General features: G+C 36.4%; 1 protein-coding gene across 1 annotated transcript in view; it reads left to right on the forward strand.

Annotated features, from left to right (window-relative positions):
- The window catches only part of LOC309800844 (trimeric intracellular cation channel type B-like), an 85,226-nt gene that overhangs the window by 6,847 nt on the left and 57,054 nt on the right, over positions 1 to 21,325 (forward strand). The window contains exon 2 of the mRNA XM_082615165.1: positions 14,006 to 14,162. Within this exon, the coding sequence (XP_082471291.1) occupies positions 14,006 to 14,162 (157 nt within the window). The remainder of the gene's footprint in view (positions 1 to 14,005; positions 14,163 to 21,325) is intronic.

Genomic DNA, 21,325 nt, shown 5'->3' on the forward strand with positions numbered 1-21,325 from the left:
TTAGTGGGAATGGTTTTAGTTGTTCACCATTGAGAACGATGTTGGCTGTGGGTTTGTCATATATAGCCTTTATTATGTTGAGGTAAGTTCCCTCTATGCCTGCTTTCTGGAGGGTTTTTATCATAAATATGTGTTGAATTTTGTTGAAAGCTTTTTCTGCATCTATTGAGATGATCATATGATTTTCTCCTTCAGTTTGTTAATATGGTGTATCACATTGATTGATTTGCCTATATTGAAGAATCCATGCATTCCTGGGATAAACCCCACTAGATCATGGTGTATGATGCTTTCAATGTGCTGTTGAATTCTGTTTGCTAGTATTTTGTCGGGGATTTTTGCATTTATGTTCATCAGTGATATTGGCCTGTTGTTTTCTTTCTTTGTGACCTCTTTGGTTTTGGTATCAGGTGATGGTGGCCTTGTAGAATGCATTTGGGAGTGTTCCTCCCTCTGCTATATTTTGGAAGAGTTTGAGAAGGATAGGTGTTAGTTCTTCTCTAAATGTTGATAGAATTTGCCTGTGAAGCCATCTAGTCCTGGGCTTTGTCTGTTGGAAGATATTTAATCACAGCTTCAATTTCAGTGCTTGTGATTGGTCTGCTTATATTTTCTATTTCTTCCTGGTTCAGTCTCGGAAGGTTGTGCTTTTCTAAGAGTTTGTGCACTTCTTCCAGGTTGTCCATTTTATTGGCATAGAGTTGCTTGTAGTAATCTCTCATGGTCCTTTGTATTTCTTCAGTGTCAGTTGTTACTTCTCCTTTTTCATTTGTAATTCTTTTGATTTGAGCCTTTTCCCTTTTTTTCTTGATGAGTCTGGCTAATGGTTTATCAATTTTGCTTATCTTCTCAAAAAAACAGCTTTTAGTCTTATTGGTCTTTGCTATTGTGTCCTTCATTTCTTTTTCATTTATATCTGATCTGGTTTTTATGATTTCTTTCTCTCTGCTAATATATTTTTTGTTGTTGTTCTTTCTCTAATTGCTTTAGGTGTAAGGTTTGATTGTTCATTTGAGATGTTTCTTGTTTCTTGAGGTAAGATTGTTTTGCTATAATCTTTCCTCTTAGAACTGCTTTTGCTGCATCCCATAGGTCTTAGGTCATCGTATTTTCATTGTCATTTGTTTCTAGGTATTTTTTGATTTCCTCTTTGGTTTCCTCAGTGGTCTCTTGGTTATTAAGTAGTTTATTGTTTAGCCTCCATGTGTTTGTATTTTTTACAGGTTTTTTCCTGTAATTGGTATCTAGTCTCATAGCGTTGTGGTACAAAACGTACTTGATACGATTCCAATTTTCTTAAGTTTACCAAGGCTTGATGTGTGACCCAAGATACGATCCTTTCTGCAGAATGTTCCATGAGCACTTGAGAAGAAAGTGTATTCTGTTGTTTTTGGATGTCCTATAAATGTCAATTAAGTCCATCTTGTTTAATGTGTCATTTAAAGCTTGCATTTCCTTATTTATTTTCATTTTGGATGACCTGTCCATTGGTGAAAGTGGGGTGTTAAAGTCCCCTGCTATTATTGTGTTACTGTTGATTTCCCCTTTCATGGTTGTTAACATTTGCCTTATGTATTGAGGTGCTCCTATGTTGGATGCATAAGCATTTACAATTGTTATATGTTTTTCTTGGATTGATCCCTTGTTCATTAGGTAGTGTCTTTCTTTGTCTGTTGTAATAGTCTTTATTTTAAAGTCTATTTTATCTGATATGAGTATTGCTACTCCAGCTTTCTTTTGATTTCCATTGCCATGGAATATCTTTCTTCATCTTCTCACTTTCAGTCTGTATGTGTCCCTAGGTCTGAAGTTGGTCTCTTGTAAACAGCGTATATATGGGTCTTGTTTTTGTATCCATTCAGCCAGTCTGTGTCTTTTGGTTGGAGTGTTTAATCCATTTACGTTTAAGGTAATTATCGATATGTATGTTCCTATTACTGTTTTCTTAATTGTTTCAGGTTTGTTATTGTAGGCCTTTTCCTTCCCTTGTGTTTCCTGTGTAGAGAATTTCCGTTAGCATTTGTTGTGAAGCTGGTTTGGTGGTGCTGAATTCTGTTAGCTTTTGCTTGTCTGTAAAGGTTTTAATTTCTCTGTCGAATCTGAATGAGATCCTTGCTGGGTACAGTAATCTTGGTTGTAGGTTTTTCCCTTTCATCACTTTAAATATGTCCTGCCGCTCCCTCTGGCTTGCAGGGTTTCTGCTGAAAGATCAGCTGTTAACCTTTTGGGGATCCCCTTGTATGTTATTTGTTGCTTTTCCCTTGGTGCTTTTAATAATTTTTCTTTTTATGTAATTTTTGATAGTTTGATCAATATGTGTCTTGGTGTGTTTCTCCTTGGATTTGTTCTCTAGGGGACTGTACACTTCCTGGAGTTGATTGACTATTTCCTTTGTCATATTAGGGAAGTTTTCAACTATAATCTCTTCAAATATTTTCTCAGACTCTTTTTCTCTTCTTCTTCTGGGAGCCCTATAATTCAAATGTTGGTGCGTTTAATGTTGTCCCAGAGGTCTCTGAGACTGTCCTCAATTCTTTTCATTCTTTTTTCTTTATTCTGCTCTCTGGTAGTTATTTCCACTATTTTATATGCCAGGTCACTTATCCGTTCTTCTGCCTCAGTTATTCTGCTATTGATTCCTTCTAGAGCATTTTAAATTTCACTTATTGTGTTGTTCATCATTGTTTGTTTGCTCTTTAGTTCTTCTAGTTCTTTGTCAAATGTATCTTGTATTTTCTCCATTCTATTTCCAAGATTTTGAATTATATTTACTATCATTACTTTGAATTCTTTTTCAGGTAGACTGCCTATGTCATCTTCATTTGTTTGGTCTGTTGGGTTTTCACTTTGCTCCTTCATCTGCTGAGTATTTCTCTGTATTCTCAGTTTGCTTAACTTACTGTGTTTGGGGTCTCCTTTTTGCAGGCTGCAGGTTCATAGTTCCCGTTGTTTTTGGAGTCTGCCCCCAGTGGGTAAGGTTGGTTCAGTTGGTTGTGTAGGTTTGCTGGTGGAGGGCACTGGTGCCTGTGTTCTGGTGGACGAGGCTGGATCTTGTCTTTCTGGTGGGCAGGACCGTGTCCGGTGTTATGTTTTGAGGTGTCTGTGAACTTATGATTTTAGGCAGCCTCTCTGCTAATGAGTGGGGTTGTGTTCTTGTCTTGTTAGTTGTTTGGCATGGAGTGTCCAGCACTGGAGCTTGCTGGTCGTTGAGAGGAGCAGGGTCTTAGTGTTGAGATGGAGATCTCTTGGAGAGCTCTCGCTGACTGATATTACATGGGGCCAGGAGGTCTTAGTGGTCTAACGTCCTGAACTCTGCTCTCCCACCTCAGAGGCTCAGGCCTAACACCTGGCTGGAGCACCAAGACCCTGTCTGCTACCCGGCTCAGAAGAGAAGGGCGAAAAACAAAGAAAGAAAAATAAATAAATAAAATAAATGTAGTTATTAAAATAAAAACTAAGAATAAATAAAAAAGAGAGCAAGCAAACCAGTAAACAAGTCCACCAATGATAAGAAGCACTAAAAACTATACTATGATAATCCTAGAAATTAGTAAACACGGTGTTGCATTCAGCAAACCCCAAGCGTACAGTTGATGCCAAAGTCCACCGTCTCAATTTTGGGATGATTCGTTGTCTATTCAGGTATTTCACAATGCAGGGTACATCAGGTTGATTGTGGAGATTTAATCCGCTGTTCCTGAGGCTGCTGGGAGAAATTTCCCTTTCTCTTCTTTGTTCCCACAGCTCCTGGGGTTCAGCTTTGGATTTGGCCCCGCCTCTGCGTGTAGGTCGCCCTCTGGCGTCTGTTCTTCGCCCAGACAGGACGGGGTTAAAGGAGCAGCTGATGAGGGGGCTCTGGCTCACTCAGGCCGGGGGTCGGGAGGGGTACAGAATGTGGAGTGAGCCTGCGGCAGCAGAGGCTGGCATGACGTTGTAACAGCCTGAGGCGTGCCGTGTGTTCTCCCGGGGAAGTTGCCTCTGGATCTCGGGACCCTGGCAGTGGCGCGCCACACAGGCTCCCTGGAGGGGAGGTGTGGATAGTGACCTGTGCTTGTACACAGGCTTCTTGGTGGCTGCAGAAGCAGGCTTAGCATTTCATGCCTGTCTCTGTTGTCCATGCTGATAGCTGCAGCTTGCGCCTGTTTCTGAAGCGCGTTCTGAATCTCCTCTCCTCACACATCCCGAAACAATGGTCTCTTAGGCAGTTAGCCTCTTAGGCAGTTAGCCTGCCTCTTAGCCTCTTAGGCAGTTCCATACTTTTCCCCGGACTCTCTCCTGGTTAGCTGTGGCGCATTAGCCCCCTTCAGGCTGTGTTCACTCAGCCAACCCCAGTCGTCTCCCTGGGATCTCACCTCTGAAGCCCGAGCCTCAGCTCCCAGCCCCCATCCACCCTGGTCGGTGAACAGACAAACCTCTCAGGCTGTTGAGTGCTGGTCAGCACTGACCTCTGTGTGGGAGTCTCTCCGCTTTGCCCTCCGCACCCCTGTTGCTGCGCTCTCCTCCGTGGCTCTGAGGCTTCCCCCTCCCACCCACTCCCCATCTCCGCCAGTGAAGGGGCTTCCTTCCTAGTGTGTGGAAACTTTTCCTCCTTCACAGCTCCCTCCCCGAGTTGCAGGTCCTATCTCTATTCTTTTGTCTCTGTTTTTTTCTTTTTTCCTTTTCCCTACCCAGGCAGGTGGGGAGTTTCTTGCCTTTTGGGAGGTCTGAGGTCTTCTGCCAGCATTCAGTAGGTATTCTGTAGGAGTTGTTCCACACGTACATGTATTTTTAATGTATTTGTTGGGAGGAATGTGATCTATATGTCTTACTCCTCCGTCGTCTTGAAGGTCCTCTCTTTACTATTTTTTAACCTAAAGGAAAGTTAGAATCTTTGAGTGACCTGACAAAACACTGATCAGGGAGTGTGCTGTAGTAGAAAGCGTTCATAAAGTCAGAAGTCAGAAGACCAGTGTTTAGTTCAAACTCTGCCACTAACTAGGTAGCTTGGGCTAAGAACTTAAAACTCAATATTTATGCCATGGGTGAGGTGGACCAGAACACCAGCTGAGCAGTGTCCCCTCTCCAGGAGTCTTCAGTTTTGACTCTAAAGAGCTCTTCCTCCAAGCTTCTAAGTTTTAATAATTTCAGCCTATCCTTTGTTCCCCCAGGAGTGGTAACAGCTTTCTACAGTTGATACTTCTGTGACACCATAGTATTTACTTTTTCAAATATCTAGTTAACAATTTTATACCTACTTACTTCTTTATATTAAATCCTTTCTGTTAATAAAACTTTGTATTTTCTGTTTCCTGACTGGACTCTGGTACAGAAACCTAGGAGTGGGGTTTAACTACATGCTTTCTGGTTTCCATATGTAATATTAAGGTATCTAAAGTGCTGGCTGTTTCCTGTCCATAGATCTAGTCAGTATAATGCCTTCCGTGTGGCAGGCCAGTGTGATGTTCTGTGGACTCTCAATATGATCAAAATTTCTGTGGACTTTTTTAGAGAGCAGGAGAGTTGACATAGATCTGAGGCAAGACTGTGATAGTGTACTGTTAAACCTGCCAGGTAAAAGCAAAGTGTTTCTGGGATTCTTTGCAAATTAATATGGAGAAAAAAGCATTTCTTTACTAGGTTACAGAGGTTAATGCTGATTTGTTCTAGTAAAAATACTGTATTTTGAATACCAGCTGCAGTTGGAGTCATTACCGGTCTACATTTAAGATAGTTCACAATTATTTTTCAAGATCCATCTGCTTTACATATAGTGCAAACAAGCAAGTTAAGTGGAATGTGATAGCTATCATCATCTTTCATCTTTCATGTTTTTGGCTATGGTACTCATCTCTGTAATACTGCTTTGTAAAAATATCTTGGTGAGGAGAAGAAGCTCTAGGGGCTTCTACCTGATCATTCCTATCAGAATGATTCTTATTCCAAGGATCAGAGAATCAATATGCAGAGGGTGCCAGTTGCTAAGTATGTCTAGTCTAGTTATACATTAAGCAACTGGAGAAATAACCACAGCCGTGGATTTACTTGGCCCACTGTGATTCATACTTGATATAAAGCTCCTTGAATTGTGTCACACATAATCTCTAAGCCATTGTTGCCTACATGATTATTTTAAAATATTTTGATGAAAAAGCATACTTGAGGCATATGAGCTAGATGATGTTGTTAATTTTTCTCTTTAAAGAGATAAATCTATAAATGGGAAAGACTAGGGCAAAAGTTTACTAATATGCAATTTAAAAATACTTAACCTCTGGAGATGAGGCTTTAAGAAGGCTAGAGCATTCCCCTGCTTCTTTCTGGAAGTCATATTAACCACCAGCAAGCTGAATGCTAACTGTTTGGAAATAGCTACAGTGTAACTAGTTCTTAAAAATGGAGACACACTGTGGAACTAAAGTAGACTGAGTCTATCAAAATAAAGAAGTCATGTGTGCAGTACATTAAAGAATATCTTTCTAGTCTTTGTTTTAACTAAGTCAGTAAAAGTACGTTAAACATAGTCTCATAATTCATTTGGCCAGAGAATGGGATTATTTTGTGGATGTGATTTTAAATGAATTTAAGGGAGTAGAATGTGACTTTATTTCTCAGCTTTCATTTCATAATGAAAATATTTTGATTAATGAAAGTATTTTGATGTTAAAGTCCCCAGGTGATTATATGTACTTTAGATATCTTATACTTTGAATTAGATCCAGGTCTCGATGTGACAAATTTTGCTAAGGGTTTTGGGGGAAAGAATGCTATTGATAACGTGTAACAAACATCTTAACTCAAGGTAGGACGGAGAATTTTTTTTCTCTTTTAAATGTCAGTATGTTAAAAATAATGTGTATAAATTAACACAGCTTATTCGTTAGCTAAAGGAATACACCTTTGTTTAAAACTGAGAAGAAATTAAAGATATCGTATTAACTATTTTTTTCCTCCTGAAAATTATTTATATGCCCCAAAGATATACAGCTGTTTCTGGTTAACTTTCTGTATTTTTTTTTAATACAAATTTTGAAAGCATCATACTTTTATTTATTTATTTATTTGGCCCTGTCTCATGGCATGCCGGATCTTAGTTCCCTGACCAGGGATTAAACCCGCACCCCCTGTGGTAGAAGCACAGAGCCTTAACCACTGGACTGCCAGGGGAGTCCCTGTGTTTTCATAATTTAACTTCACATTAAACTAGCTGGTGCCAGTATGATACATACAAAGGAACATCATACCCAAAGAACTTTGTCGTAAGATTGCGTCATGCTGAAAAATGTGTTATGGTAGTGTGTGTACTGAAGAAAGCTTTAAAGGAAGGCCTGTTTGAGTTAGAGAAATATTTCTGGCTGACATAGTTTTGAAAATCAGGCAAAAAAGACCATTATGAGAGAGACCCTCCCTTCAACTCTGTTCTTTTCCTTTCTTTTTTGGTCTAATAAAATCTTAGTTTCATTGATTTAATACTATTGGGGTTATGAGTACATTTTCAGTGCCATAATGTGTCATTCTCATCCCAGCTTTGCAGTAAGGACTCAAAAGAATTATATCTTGGGCTCAGACAATTGAGTCAGAAGCAGCCCAAGGGTTGCATTCTCCTTGCCTCTTTTCTCTCTTGTCAGTGATCAGGCCATTCAGCACACAAATCAACAGAGTGTCTGACATGTACTAGGTAGTAAATATGTATTTTTATGTACATTCTCTTATTTTAAGTTCTTGTAAGTTCTGTATTATTCTCATTTTATGAAACTTGAAGTTTAAGCCAAGAGAGGTTAGAGGTCCTACAAAGAGTCACAAAACTGGTACGTAATCACAGTTATCTCTGTGACTTGTGATAAAACTAAGGGAAATTAATGGTAGTAAAATTGTCATACTTACACTCTTGAAATATTGCACGTATATTTTTCTGTTGTACGATAAACATTTGTAGAGCATCTACTTTATACTAAAGCTTCTTCGAGTCTCAAGGGGTATCAGTCTTCTGGTGGAGCTAACACTTGTGAACAAAAACTAGAAAGTGATATATTTTCAGAGGAAAGGATAAAATACCGTGGAAGTTGAGGGAAAAGGAAAGTTATTTTGACAAACGTAATCAGAAATACATATTACATGAGTGAATAATTTGTGTGAAAGCATCAAATTTAGTAAATTTGATTTGGATCGTTTTAGTGGTCAAAGGAAAACTTTTTTGGTATATTTGAATTTGCCTAAGCCAAATTGTTGTGTCAGATGGATGATAGTAATGCTAAATCTTCCATTAGAACAACCCTAAGGGATACAGAGGATACAGACATATTCCCTAATTGTATATTTACCAGAAGTAATCAATTACTTTGGAATGTGTCTTCATAGTAACTGTGTAACCGTGGGCCCATTGTAGCTCTCATTCAGTTAGAGCTCCCATTTCCAGAATGTGTGTGCAGAGCTAACCAGGGTATGGCCTGAGAGAGAGAGAGGGACACACCCACACCCACACAGACAAACACACCCGAGGACAAACAAGGTTGGAGGAGAAGAAGGTCTTGAGGGGGAAGAGGGGTGTGCATGTGTAAATAAGCACAGAAAAAGAAGTCTGGAAGTTGTCACCCTACAGAAATGAGTGTGATTGAAGGGTAGAAGTAGAGAGGAAAGGGTAATTTTCTCTTTTTTTCTATTTACTTCTATAATAATAGTGATAGCTAATAGTTGTTGCTTACTATTTTTTTTTTTTTTTTTTTTTTTAAGATGTGAGAAAGCAGTTACCTTGTTCACTTCACACAGAGAGTAAGTGCTGGAGCCAGGATTTATACCTCGGCAATTAAGCTCCAGAGTCTGGATTCTTTTTTTTTTTTTGCGGTACACGGGCCTCTCACTGTTGTGGCCTCTCCCGTTGCGGAGCACAGGCTCCGGACACGCAGGCTCAGCGGCCATGGCTCACGGGCCTAGCCGCTCCGCGGCACGTGGGATCTTCCCGGACCAGGGCACGAACCCGTGTCCCCTGCATCGGCAGATGGACTCTCAACCACTGCACCACCAGGGAAGCCCCAGAGTCTGGATTCTTAAGCACTCTGTATTGCCTCTCAATGTGAGAATGGCTCAGTAAGGTAGCTAGTGTCCACTGACTAAAAGAAAAGATCATATGTTATGCTGACTAGCCAATGTTCTAAACAGTCATCATCGTACAGGGCAATACTGAACAGTGCCCGTATACATATTTTGATGGATAGCAATATATATGTGTAGAGAGAGACATAGTGGTGTCACATCTTACATAGGGGTTTGGCTCTATAAAGACAGCATGGCCATGTATCATCAACATAACTCTTGAATAGTTCTTAAGTTTAGGGGAAATTGCTGCACTGGAGATAGACATCCTGTTTTTTAGTAAGTTTTTCAAAACTAGTTTTTCTTCCATATTGATACAGGTCACCATTTCTTGAGTTATCACCAGATGCGTATCATTAAACCTTGGCATCACTTCATTTGATGATATATACACACCATCGAAAATTTACGTCTTCCAACTCATGTTCACTCCTGGGCACATTTTATTGTGTGGAATGGTGGGTTGCAATATTTAAATTTTTGTCTCCCTCTTTTTCTTTTTCCCATGAGCACATAGAGATGAATTCCCATGTTAGTACAAGTATGACGATATTACCCTACTGAATTCACACATACATTTGTATAGTTTGTTTTGTTGTTTGTTTTTGCATAAAAGGGCCTCTCCCTAAGAGGTAGTAACAGTTAACAGTTTGGTTGGGTATTCTTGCAGACCTTCTTTTATGCATTGGCTGCATGTGTACATACCTATAGAAATATATAGTTTTCTGTTTTCCCCTGTAAATGATTTCTTACTGTACATATTCATATAAATATGGTTTTCTTTTTGTCACGTCAGTGCGTGTAAAGCTGCTACATTGTTTTGAATCGATGCATTGTATTCCTCAGATTGGTTATGACATAATTTGCTAAATTTTAATTTAATTATACAATTAACAAACACTTTATTTTATTTTATTTATTTATTTTTTGTTTGTTTGTTTGGTTTTTTTGTGGTACGTGGGCCTCTCACTGTTGTGGCCTCTCCCGTTGCGGAGCACAGGCTCCAGACGTGCAGGCTCAGCGGCCATGGCTCACGGGCCCAGCCGCTCCATGGCATGTGGGATCTTCCCGGACCGGGGCACGAACCCATGTCCCCTGCATTGGCAGGCGGACTCTCAACCACTGCGCCACCAGGGAAGCCCCAAACACTTTATTTTAAAGAATTCAGATATAATTAAATAATATAATCAATATAATTAAATAAATTTAAAGCCCCTTTGACCATCTTCCCTACTCCTAAGCTTCTCTCAGGAGATAATAACAGTTAACATTTTGGTGTATTGCAGACCCTTTTCTGTGCATTCCATGTAAATGTATGTATCTATGGAAATGAATAGTGTTTGCATTTTTGCCCATGAATAATTACATGCTGTAATTGTTTTCAACATGATTGTGTTTGGTTTCTTGTTTTTACTCAACAGCATGTCTTGGGGATCTTCCCATGTTGATGTTGATCTACCACACTCTTGAATTGCTCTTGTATAGTATTCCATCGTGCAAATGATCATGGTTTAACTGTTCCTCTGATGATGGTCGTTTAGATTGTTTTCATTTTTTTCACAGCATTATGAACAACACTGCTTTAATATTCTTGTATGACACTCCTTGGGCACTTGAGTCAATTTTAAATATAAAATTTTAATTGATAACTGCCAAATTGTTTTTCAAAATGGCTTTACTTGTTTTTATTCTCACAAGAGTATGTGAATTTCTTCACACCTTTGATAATTTATTAATATTAAGCTGTAAGTTTTTTGCCAATTGAAGGTGTATGAAATAACATATTTTAAATTTCTTTTTCCTTGATTACTGATGAGTTGAGGACTTTCCTTTGTTTAGTTTTTTGGTATATTTATTAGTCATTTATAGTTTCTGCTTTGTGACTTGCCCATTTTTCTGTTGTGTGTTTGTTGTCTTTTTCTATTGATTTGTTGGAATTTGCCTTATTGGTTAAAAAAAATTTTATCCCAGTCTTTTGTTATGTAGAAGTTTTAAATTTTGATGATGTCAAACTTGTAAATCTTTTCCTTTATGGCTTTTTTCTGTTCTTAGATTGCTAGATTTTTTAAAGGGGAATGTTGAATTTTTATCGAATGACCTTTTACTTTCTGTCTAAAGGAGTGATCATAATAATTTGTTAGTATAGTGCATAATTTGTTTTTTAAAGGTAACAAACTTGTATACCGAGGTAGGTACTTTTTTTTTTTTTTAACGTGACTTTATTTGGAAATAGCGTCTTTTTTTAAAAAAAATGTATTTAATTTATTTATTTTTGGCTGTGTTGGGTCCTCATTGCTGCACGGGCTTTCTCCGGTCACAGTGAGCGGGGACCGCTCTTCGTTGTGGTGCGCGGGCTTCTCATTGTGGTGGCTTCTCTTGTTGTGGAGCATGGGCTCTAGGAGCGTGGGCTCAGTAGTTGTGGCTCACAGGCTCTAGAGCGCAGGCTTAGTAGTTGTGGCGCACGGGCTTAGTTGCCCCGCGACATGTGGGATCTTCCCAGACCAGGGCTTGAACCCATGTCCCCTGCACTGGCAGGCGGACCCTTAACCACTGCGCCACCAGGGAAGCCCTATAATGAAAGATTTTAATGAATTTCTAACTATTGAACCTTCCTTAAATTCTTTGGATAAAATCTACTTGGTTATGATATATTATCCTTTTGAAAAACTAGATTTCAATTTGTTATTGATGTATTTGTGTACTATACTCATAAGTTAGAATTATAATGTATCTTCTTCCTCTCTTTTTTCTTCCCTCCCTCCTTTCCCTCCTCCCTTCCTCCCTGACTCTTTCCCTTCCTCCTTCCCCTCTCCTTCTCTCCTTTCTTTTCTCTATAATTTTTTATGCTGCAGTTATGTTGTTTATAGACTGATTTAAGTTTTTCTAAACTCTATAATGGTTATATAACATAAAAATGAGTAATGAAAAATTATTTGGTAAATGTGTTGCATAAATTTATCTGGGTCTAGCACCTTTCTTAGGATAGATAGATCTTGGATTACCCTCTAACTTTTTTCCATAGTTATTTGTATGTTCAAGTTTCTACCTGTTCGTAAGGGAATTTTGCTAATATATCGTTTTTTAGGAAAATTGTCCATTTCAACTATATCTTCACATTTAGTGATTAAATGCATGTTTTCTTATAATAAAAACACTCTTTATTTCCTTTTTTTTTTTTTTTGCTTCTAATATTATGTATTATTTTCATTCCTTCCCCTCTCCCCTCCATTTTTCAGACTTGCTGAACAATGTTCTGTTTTATTGGTCTTTTCCAAGAAAAGCTTTGGGTTGGCTTTATTGATTGCCTAGCTCTAGCTGCCTGTTTTAGCATCTAATTAGTTTCTACTTTCATTTTTACAGTTTGCTTCTATTTCTCTGGCTGGGCTAAAAAAAATTTTTTTTTGTACTTTTTCCTCTAATAATTTCAGTTACAGAAGAGTTGCCAGACTAGGTCAAGGAACTTCTATATACTTTACCCAGAATCACCAACTACTGACATTTTGCCCCATTTATTTTATTTTTTTCCCAGCTTTATTGACATATAGTTGACAAAATTATATATATTTAAAGTGTGCAATGTGATGATTTGATATACAAATACATTGTGATTACCACAATCAAGTTAATTAGCACGTTCATCACCTCACAGTTACCTTTTGTGTGTGTGCGCGCGCATGTGTGTGTGTGTGGTGACAACGCTTAAAAATCTACTCAGCAAATTTTAGGTATATAAGATAGTATTATACAATATTATTAACTACAGTCATTATGCTGTACATCAGATCCCAAGAACTTATTCATCTTACAACTAGAAGTTTGTACTTTACCATTTCTCTGGATGTTTTTGTCTATGCATAGTATTTTTTCAGAACCACTGGAGTGTGAATTGGAGACATTTTGCCCAGTTACTTCTGATTACTTAAGTGTGTTAATTTTAAGAACCACATTACAAAAAAAAAAAAAAAAAAAGAACCACATTATAGTTATCAAAATCAGGAAGTTTACCAGTGATACAATACTGTAATCAAAGCCACAATCCATATTTAGATTTCATCAGTTGTCCAAAAAGGTCTTTTATAGATGTTCTTTCTCACTTGGGGATATGATTTAGGAAATGCGTTGCATTTAGTTGTCTCTTTAATGTCATTTAATCTGGAACATTCCATCAGCCTTTTTTGTGTGTGTTCCTTGACCTTGACGTTGTTAAAATATAGGCTAGGTGTTTGTTGTTGTTTTTTTCAGAGTAACCCTCAATTTGAGTGTATATAATTAAATTAGTTCTGGTTATACATTTTTGGTAGAAATACTATAGAAGTGATGATGTGGTCTTAGTGCATAATATCAGGAATCACCTGATATTGTTTGTTTACAGTGATGTCTGCAAGGTTTGTCCACTGTAAAGTTATTACTTCCCTCTGTAATTAATAAATAATTTATTAGGAGACATTTGAGATGATGTAAATATCTGTTCCTCATCAGCCTTTCACCTCTGGGTTTAGTTTGTTATTCTATTTCAAGCCTGTCATATTGAAATTTTAGTTTATTTATTTCAGGCTTTATTTTCTTACGTACGTAAGATTATAAACTTTTCTTGGTGTATCACTTTGACATATTAACCGGCATACATACAGTAGGGTTAGGAATGAAAGGAGACAGTAGTTGGGGAGATTGTCTCTAATAATGTACTACTAGGAAACTGTCAATAAGATCCTGAACAGAGCATTTTAAAGTTGCCCAAGTCACCCATGTCTTACCAAAATACTTCCAGTGTTGATTTAAAGAACAAAAGATTTGTTTTATGACGATCACGATCGTCACACTTATGAGTATGTTCTAGAAAATTATGAAATTAAGAAGTGTGTTTCTTTAGTGCCACTGGTACCTCAGGACTTGTTTAATATACAGTACCTCAGATGACATATTTACTTTATCATTTCAGGAGCAGTGGCGATGGCATGGAAGAATCCTCTGTCAAGCTGGTTTACTGCTATGCTCCACTGCTTTGGTGGAGGAATTTTATCTTGTCTACTGCTTGCGGAGCCTTCATTGATGTTTCTTGCAAACAACACTAATATATTACTGGCATCTTCAATCTGGTAAGCTGCCATTGTGGTGAACTATGAGACATTCAAAAAAATCGGTAAATTGTTAGTAAATGGAATGTTTTTCTTTAAAAAATATTTTATGTTCTTAAAAGTTAATGCATGTGCAAAGGAAGGAACCCAAATAATGTCAGATGTTTTAAGTGCAAAGTATGTCTCTTTCTCACCCTTTCTCCCTTATCCTCTCCCAGAGATAGGTATTGTTGTCTTATGTATCTTTAGTGGAAGCATTTCAAATATGAAAGGACATCAAATATTTGACCCCCAACAGTTGATCTTGTGAACCTAACCTATACACACAGTTATACAACATGATAATCAAGAATGTGGCCAACTACACAAAAAGTCCAAGTGATTACGATATTTATGGTAATTGTTTTTGGTAATTGTCATACTCTTTGTTCGATTTTTCAGAGCCTTATGAAATTTAACATTAATTTTATTTTGAATTTAGTTTTGAAGTGAAGAAAAAATGTTAGTAGGAATTGCTTTGGATTCTTGCAAATTCAGCTTCAGTTATCTTTAAGAGGGATGATACATCAAGTTAAAAAAAAGTGTAATACAAATCAGAGAGCTTTGTTATACCTAAAGCAAAAACTGTGCTTTTGATTAGAAACCATAGCAATGAAATACGTAACATTAGGAGCACTTGAAGTTAATTTTTATTGTGATAATTTTAAATGAATATGTAACCAATCATAAAAGGGAATATTATAAATAGTAGTAGCAATGGGACAAATAGTGGGAACTAGTGGCAGTAGAAACTGTTAAGAGTAGAACAATAAATTTGATAGCTAATATTTATTGAGTTATTACCATATGTCAGCTAAATTATTTATATTCATTGTCATGTTTAATCACCAGAGTCCAATGAAGTAGCTATTATTATTTCCATTTGAAAAATGAGAAAACTGAGGCATAGAGGAACTTTGCTGAAATTTTCGTATTTAGTAAGTGATTGAGCTAGGATCCAAAACCAGTAAGTTTGACTTTAGAGCCTTGCCACTTAACAGCCACTGCCTCTCATTGATTTGTTTAACCATCTCTTAAAGTATATTCTTCCAGTTGCTATGTGTTTTAAAACACTTTCTCAAGGACTTTTATTTCTATAGCAATATTTTAAAAGGATATTAACATTTTGGAGAATTTCTTTTATGTGTGTAGATGCTTAAACTATATGAAAAGTAGGATATCCAGAATCTGACACTTTTCATCACTTCCACTTCTGCTCCTGTATACTAACTACCACTATTGCTTGGACAGTTGTAGTAGCTTCCTAAGTGTTCTAGCTGCTTCTTTCATTATCCCCCTGAGTCTTTTCTTCACATAGTAGATAAAGTGATTATTTTAAAATGTTAGAACATATTACTCCTGTGCTCAATAGTTTCTTATCTTACTAAGAGGAAAATTCAAAACTCTTAACGTAGCCTATAAGGCCCTATAAAATCTTCCCTTCCACTCTCTTTGTTGTAATGTCTTTCTACTGTATGCCTGCTCAGTCTGTGCTAGCCACGTTGGCTTTGCCATTTCTTGAACACAAAGATGTTCTTCTGCCTCAGCGCCTTTGTGCTTGCTCTCTTTTCTCTGTGATGTCCTTCTCCCAGAACGCTCATATTTTCTTTTCTTGGAGAGATCTTCTCTGAAAAAAACACCTCCTCTCCCATGACTATCACATCATACTTCTTTTTTTTCCCCCTAGATTTATTACTGTCTGATGTGTTGTCTGTTTATTTCTTCTCATGTTGGTTTGTCTCACTCCACTAGAATAACAGCCTATCAGAGAAGGGACTTTGTTTTGTTAACTGTGTGCCAAGTATTGTTCTAAGTTCAGTAAGTACATTGCTAAAGGAACGGACAGCTTGTGTTCTGTTATATGGGAGTTATATAATTAACAGCAAGAAATTACAGATCTTGGTTAGTGATACACCAAATGAAATAAAAGTGCTTGTCTGTAAATATATACTTCCTTGGCTGAAACAAAAAGATATGTTAGAAATGGAAAATAAGAAATGCATTTTTATGTAGTGTATTAATACTATAGTATTTAAATATTTGTTAACTTGAGATCTTTTATTATGCCCATTTTACATAAGAGGAAATTAGGCTTGAAGAGTTGGTAAATGACAGGGTCTGGATTTCAACTTAGCATGATCTTAACCAAGAAGAGTTTTCATTATGAACAATATGTGTTTTTTAATTTAAAAGTTTTAATTAATATTGGGTAGGTACAAAGGAACATTTATAAAAATATGCAGAGTATAAAGAATTATGATATAATAAAGATTTGTATATCCATCATTTAGATTAAGGAAAAAATTGCCACTTACAAAAATATTTTATTATAAAGTGAAAATTCAAAAAACCACAAAACCCAAATATATAGCCTAGTGAATTATTGTTAGGTATATCCTTGAAACCATGACCCAAGTCAAGAAATAAAGCTTTGCCATCTATCCCAGAAGTTCCTTCTGGGTGTCATATTCCAATCACAACCCCCTTCCCACCTTAATCAGTACGATAACACGCTACTATCCTGACTTTTATGGTAATCACTTCTTTGGATGTTTTTATAATTTTATCATCCAGATGTTCATCCCAAGACACTATAATTTCATTATGCTCGTTAAAAAAATCTAACGTCTCTCTTATTTTATAGGTTCCCCTTCCATTCCTTTTTTCCCTTACAGTTTATCTCTTGAAGAACCAGTCATTTGACATGTAGACTTTTCTGTAGTCATGAGTTTGTTGATTGCATTCTCATGGTGCAGGTCATTATATTCCTCTGTTCTCTGTGTTTCCTGACAATTGGCAGATTTATCCAGAATCCAAATCAGATTCAGGTTAGATTCCTTTGTTTAGCAAGACCATAAGAGGCCCAAAATGTCTGATTAGCTTTCTTTTTGTTGACATTAGCACTCTTTTATGCTTAATGCTTATCGTCTGTTAACTGAGAATTACAAAATAGCAATAGTCGGATTCTCTCTTTTCTTCCTGTGTATTAGTTGGAATAGTATTATAAATAAATACTTACTACTAATCATCTGTTATTTGTTTACCCAGTTGTATAGTTCATATAGGAAAGGCAGGATAAATACTTGATTCTTTCTCTTTATTTACCAGTTTTTAAGATTATGATTTGGTCCCCTGCTATTCTCCAAAGGTGACCAGTTTTTTTTGTTTGTTTGTTAAAATTTTTTTTCCAGTAAATATGAACTCATGAATTTAAGCATATTTTATGGATTTCAATAAACTGGAATTTTCTCATTATTGAAGCTCAAATTGTTCCTTTGTTGGCCAGTGGGAATTTCTTCAGATTGGCTCTTAAGACTGATTAGCATCCTTGCTACTTAAAATAGGATTCATCTTGTACTTTCTTCTGGAATTACTCATTTCTCTAAGAAGCTCTGGTTCCTTTTAGTGAGAAATGGTATTTCAAGACCACAATCTGAGCACTAGACATGTTCATTATTCCTGAATTGGTTGTTTCTAGGTCTTTTCAGTGGACAGAGCTAGGAAAAATAAGGATAAAACAACTCATGAGTTCATTTGATATTTCTAATTCAAATTCAAGATCATAGAACTTTTATTTAACTTCTTTCCATTACATATGTATCTTCTTTCTCCCACACTAAGAATTTTGATTCTTAAGGGCACAAGACATGATAGAATTAGGATATTCCAACACTGCTCATTTATTCTGTATTGTTCATGCAATACACAATAGTTTTGAAGTAATAGTATGAACACCACCACTGATACGATTACTGAAAATATTAATTTTTTTGTGTATACACTTGTCGTTCTCTTCCTGTTTTTTAAATAGATGTACTATTCTACACTGTTATAGTAATAGCTATTATGTACTATACTCTTACCTTTTTATTCCCATTCAGCCTTAGTTTTATAGCTAACTGTATATTTAATGTTTATCACCAGTCCTTATGTCTGTGTCTCTGGTAATTTTGGTTTTCTGAAGGTTTTTCTCTAGTAGGTTCATTTGGAGTAGTAGTCCCTGAATTCTCATGTGTTGATAAATTTGTTTGTGTCTTTCTACTTGAAAGTCAGTTTTATTGGATATAAAATCATAAGATCATACTTTCTATCTTTGAGTATTTTAAATATGTTACTCAGTCTTCTTGTGTTATAAAGCATTGCTGTGAAAAACTCTGATGATCATTTAATTTTCTTTCCCTTGTAAGTCACATGCTCTTCTTTTCTAGATGCCCAAACGTTTCTTTTCTTTTCTTTCTTTCTTTTTTTATTAACATCTAGTAATTTAAATAGTTCTAGGTGTTGGTCATTTGGGGTCAGTCTTCTTAGGTACATGGTCTGTTCTTTTTAGTAGCTACATGTGTTTTTTTAAACTGAGAAAGTTATTTTAGTATTTGTACTCTTCTGCTTTGGTTTTCTCCAGGAAGTCCTATTGGCTGTTTTTTTGCCCTGCTTCAATGAACCTTTTTATATCTTTTAAATTTTTAAAACATATTTTCTTTGTTACCTTCTATTTCTTTGAAGGCACTGTTATTTTATTTCTCTTTGTTTTCCTTCTAGTTTGGTCTTCATTACTAAAATAACTTTTTTTCTTTATCTTTTTATTCTTCCTGAGTATTGTATCTCCACTTCTCAGTTTTTCTAATTCTGATGTACACTGTTTTATGTGTTGTATCGCTTTTCTTAATGTCTTTACCTTGTTTTGAAATAGGAGGTTGCAGTTTTGACCTGTTTTGTGGACCCATTTTCCTGAGTACTTTCATTGTAGGGATTTTTTTTCTCTTATAATAAATGTGTATGGGGTTTGACCTTGATACTTTTCTGTTGGTAATTTTTATGTGGAATCAGGTTTCTTGAACCTTCAAGACAAAGTGGAATTCAGGAAAGATTTTCTGACTTCGTAGAGCTCCTGTCCTGTGTCTGTTGTTTTTATGTAGTGTTCAAAAGATGATGACCTGCTTTCTGAGATTTCCTGGGTCCCTTCCCCAGTTTGGTCTGGACCTTCCCCTTCTTTTGTTGTCCTATGCTGCTCAGTTTTGATTCTACATCAGCAGTTTCTTCTTATTATTGGACTTGTTCTAGAAAGGAGCCTGGGTGGATCAGTTTTCAAAGTTCACAGGGACTACATTGGTCCAACCCCTTCAGACGTTATCATGGACTCTTTGTCTCACCTGGTATTGGAAATGTCAGAATCCTTCCAGTTTCAGCTGTTGTTGTTTTCCAGATTGGCCTGCTGTGCTTTCTAGTGAATTCCCATTAGCTGTTTTGAAGCTGTTTTGTTCTTAGGTCCATTAGTTGCCACCTTGCTGCTTTCTTCTTCCTGCCAAGCAGTTTAGTTCTATGAATGCTGGTGATTTGCCTTTACCCATTTGCATTTTGGGATTTAAAGGGATACCTTGTCACATAGTTTTGTTGTAAGTGCTATGGATGGGATTTTGGCTTTGCTATCCAGTTGCCCTGTTTTTATGAGGCAATTTGAAGAGATCAAAATCTAGGCAGCTACTGCTGCCACCATCTTCCCAGAACAGTTGCCATTAGTTTTGATGTCCCCGTATGACCCTCCACCCTCAGCCCGATCCCATCTTCTCTCTTCCTTACTCATAGGTAACCATTACCCTTAACTTTGTACCTTTCATTCCTTTACTTTTCTATGCAGGTCTGACGTGTATTTTCCTGAATAATACAGTTTTTGAAAATTTTATGAATGGAATCATATGTATGTATTTTTCAGTGACTTGGTTTTTTTGTTCAGCCTCTGTTCCTGAGATTCAGTCTTATTGTGTATGCTTGTAATTTATTACTTTTCGCTTCTGTATAGTTTATCAGAATGAATTGTCATCATATATTCATCCATTTCTCTGTTGACATAGAGTTGTTTCTAGTATTTTTTCTATTACAGTATTGCTAAGAACATGATGTACATGGGTAAGATTTTCTCTTGATATAGCTTAAGAGTAGATTTACTGAGTTATAGGGAAAGTGATTTTTAAGCTCTACTAGATAATGAGAAATCATTTCCCAAAATGGTTATAATAATTTACATCTCTACTGTATTGCACTTAATCTAAGAACTGGACTTTACCAATAACTTATATACTTACATTTCTCCCCCCAATCCCATCTTGCTGCACTTTTTCCACAGTTAACCTCTACCCTGTGTTTATCTTTTTGTGAATATGAATATATGAATATCTTTAGATACTCATATATATGAATATCTAAACAATAGATTTTTTTAGTTTTATTTGTTTTGGGCCCTATTTTAAAATGGGGTATTATACTCTGTATAGTTCTCTCGGACTTTTTTTCATTCAACATTATGTTACTAAGATTCATCTGTGTTTTGCTAGTAGCTGTAGTACATTCCTTCTCACTGTTGTATAATCTATTATATTAATAACTGTATTTTATTTATTCTGATGAACATTTTTATTGATTCTAGTTGTTGGGCATTACAAAACAACAAGAGCAGCCACTGATGTAGTACAGACACTTTTCTAAGTGCTTTACATTTATTATCTCATTTAACCTCACAAGAAACGGGTGAGGTAGGCTCTCTATTATTTTCATTTAATAAATGAGGAATCTGAGGCAAGAAGGGTAAAATAACTTGCCCAAGGAATCACTGATATCTAGTAGCTGGAGCCAGCATTCAAACCTAGGCTACCTAGTCCTTTAGTCTGCACTTATACAGTGTACTGTTTTGGACTTGGGAAATACTGACATTGTCTTTGTGCTCACAGACCCTTAAATATAAAAAATGCTTGCTTAAAGACATAGTATATTTTACTGTTTTCTTTTTTAAGGTTTTAATGTTGAGAACAAATGTGTAATCTTTGCTTCATTTGATTTTAATTTGGGAAATTAAACTGATGTTTGTAATGTACTTTAAACTCTAGCAAGCTAAACTAAGGGAGTATGTGAATGTACTTATTGGCAAGGTCATCTTTAGTACAGTAGCTCATAGTGCTCACCTTTGGAGATTAGCACCATCTACTGGCAAAGGGAAACAATAACTTGGTATGTCATAGTATGTTTAATATTGTTTGGAAGACAGTGTACCCTTTCATAGGATTTTTCTTTTTGAAAACTGTTTCTGGGGGGAAATAAATATTTTGTAATTTCTCTGTGTTTTGATTTTTATGCCCCATTTTGTTTTCCTTTAA

Source organism: Mesoplodon mirus (genome assembly GCF_964341445.2).
Source record: "Mesoplodon mirus genome assembly, chromosome: 1".
Classification (NCBI taxonomy): Eukaryota; Metazoa; Chordata; class Mammalia; order Artiodactyla; family Ziphiidae; genus Mesoplodon; species Mesoplodon mirus.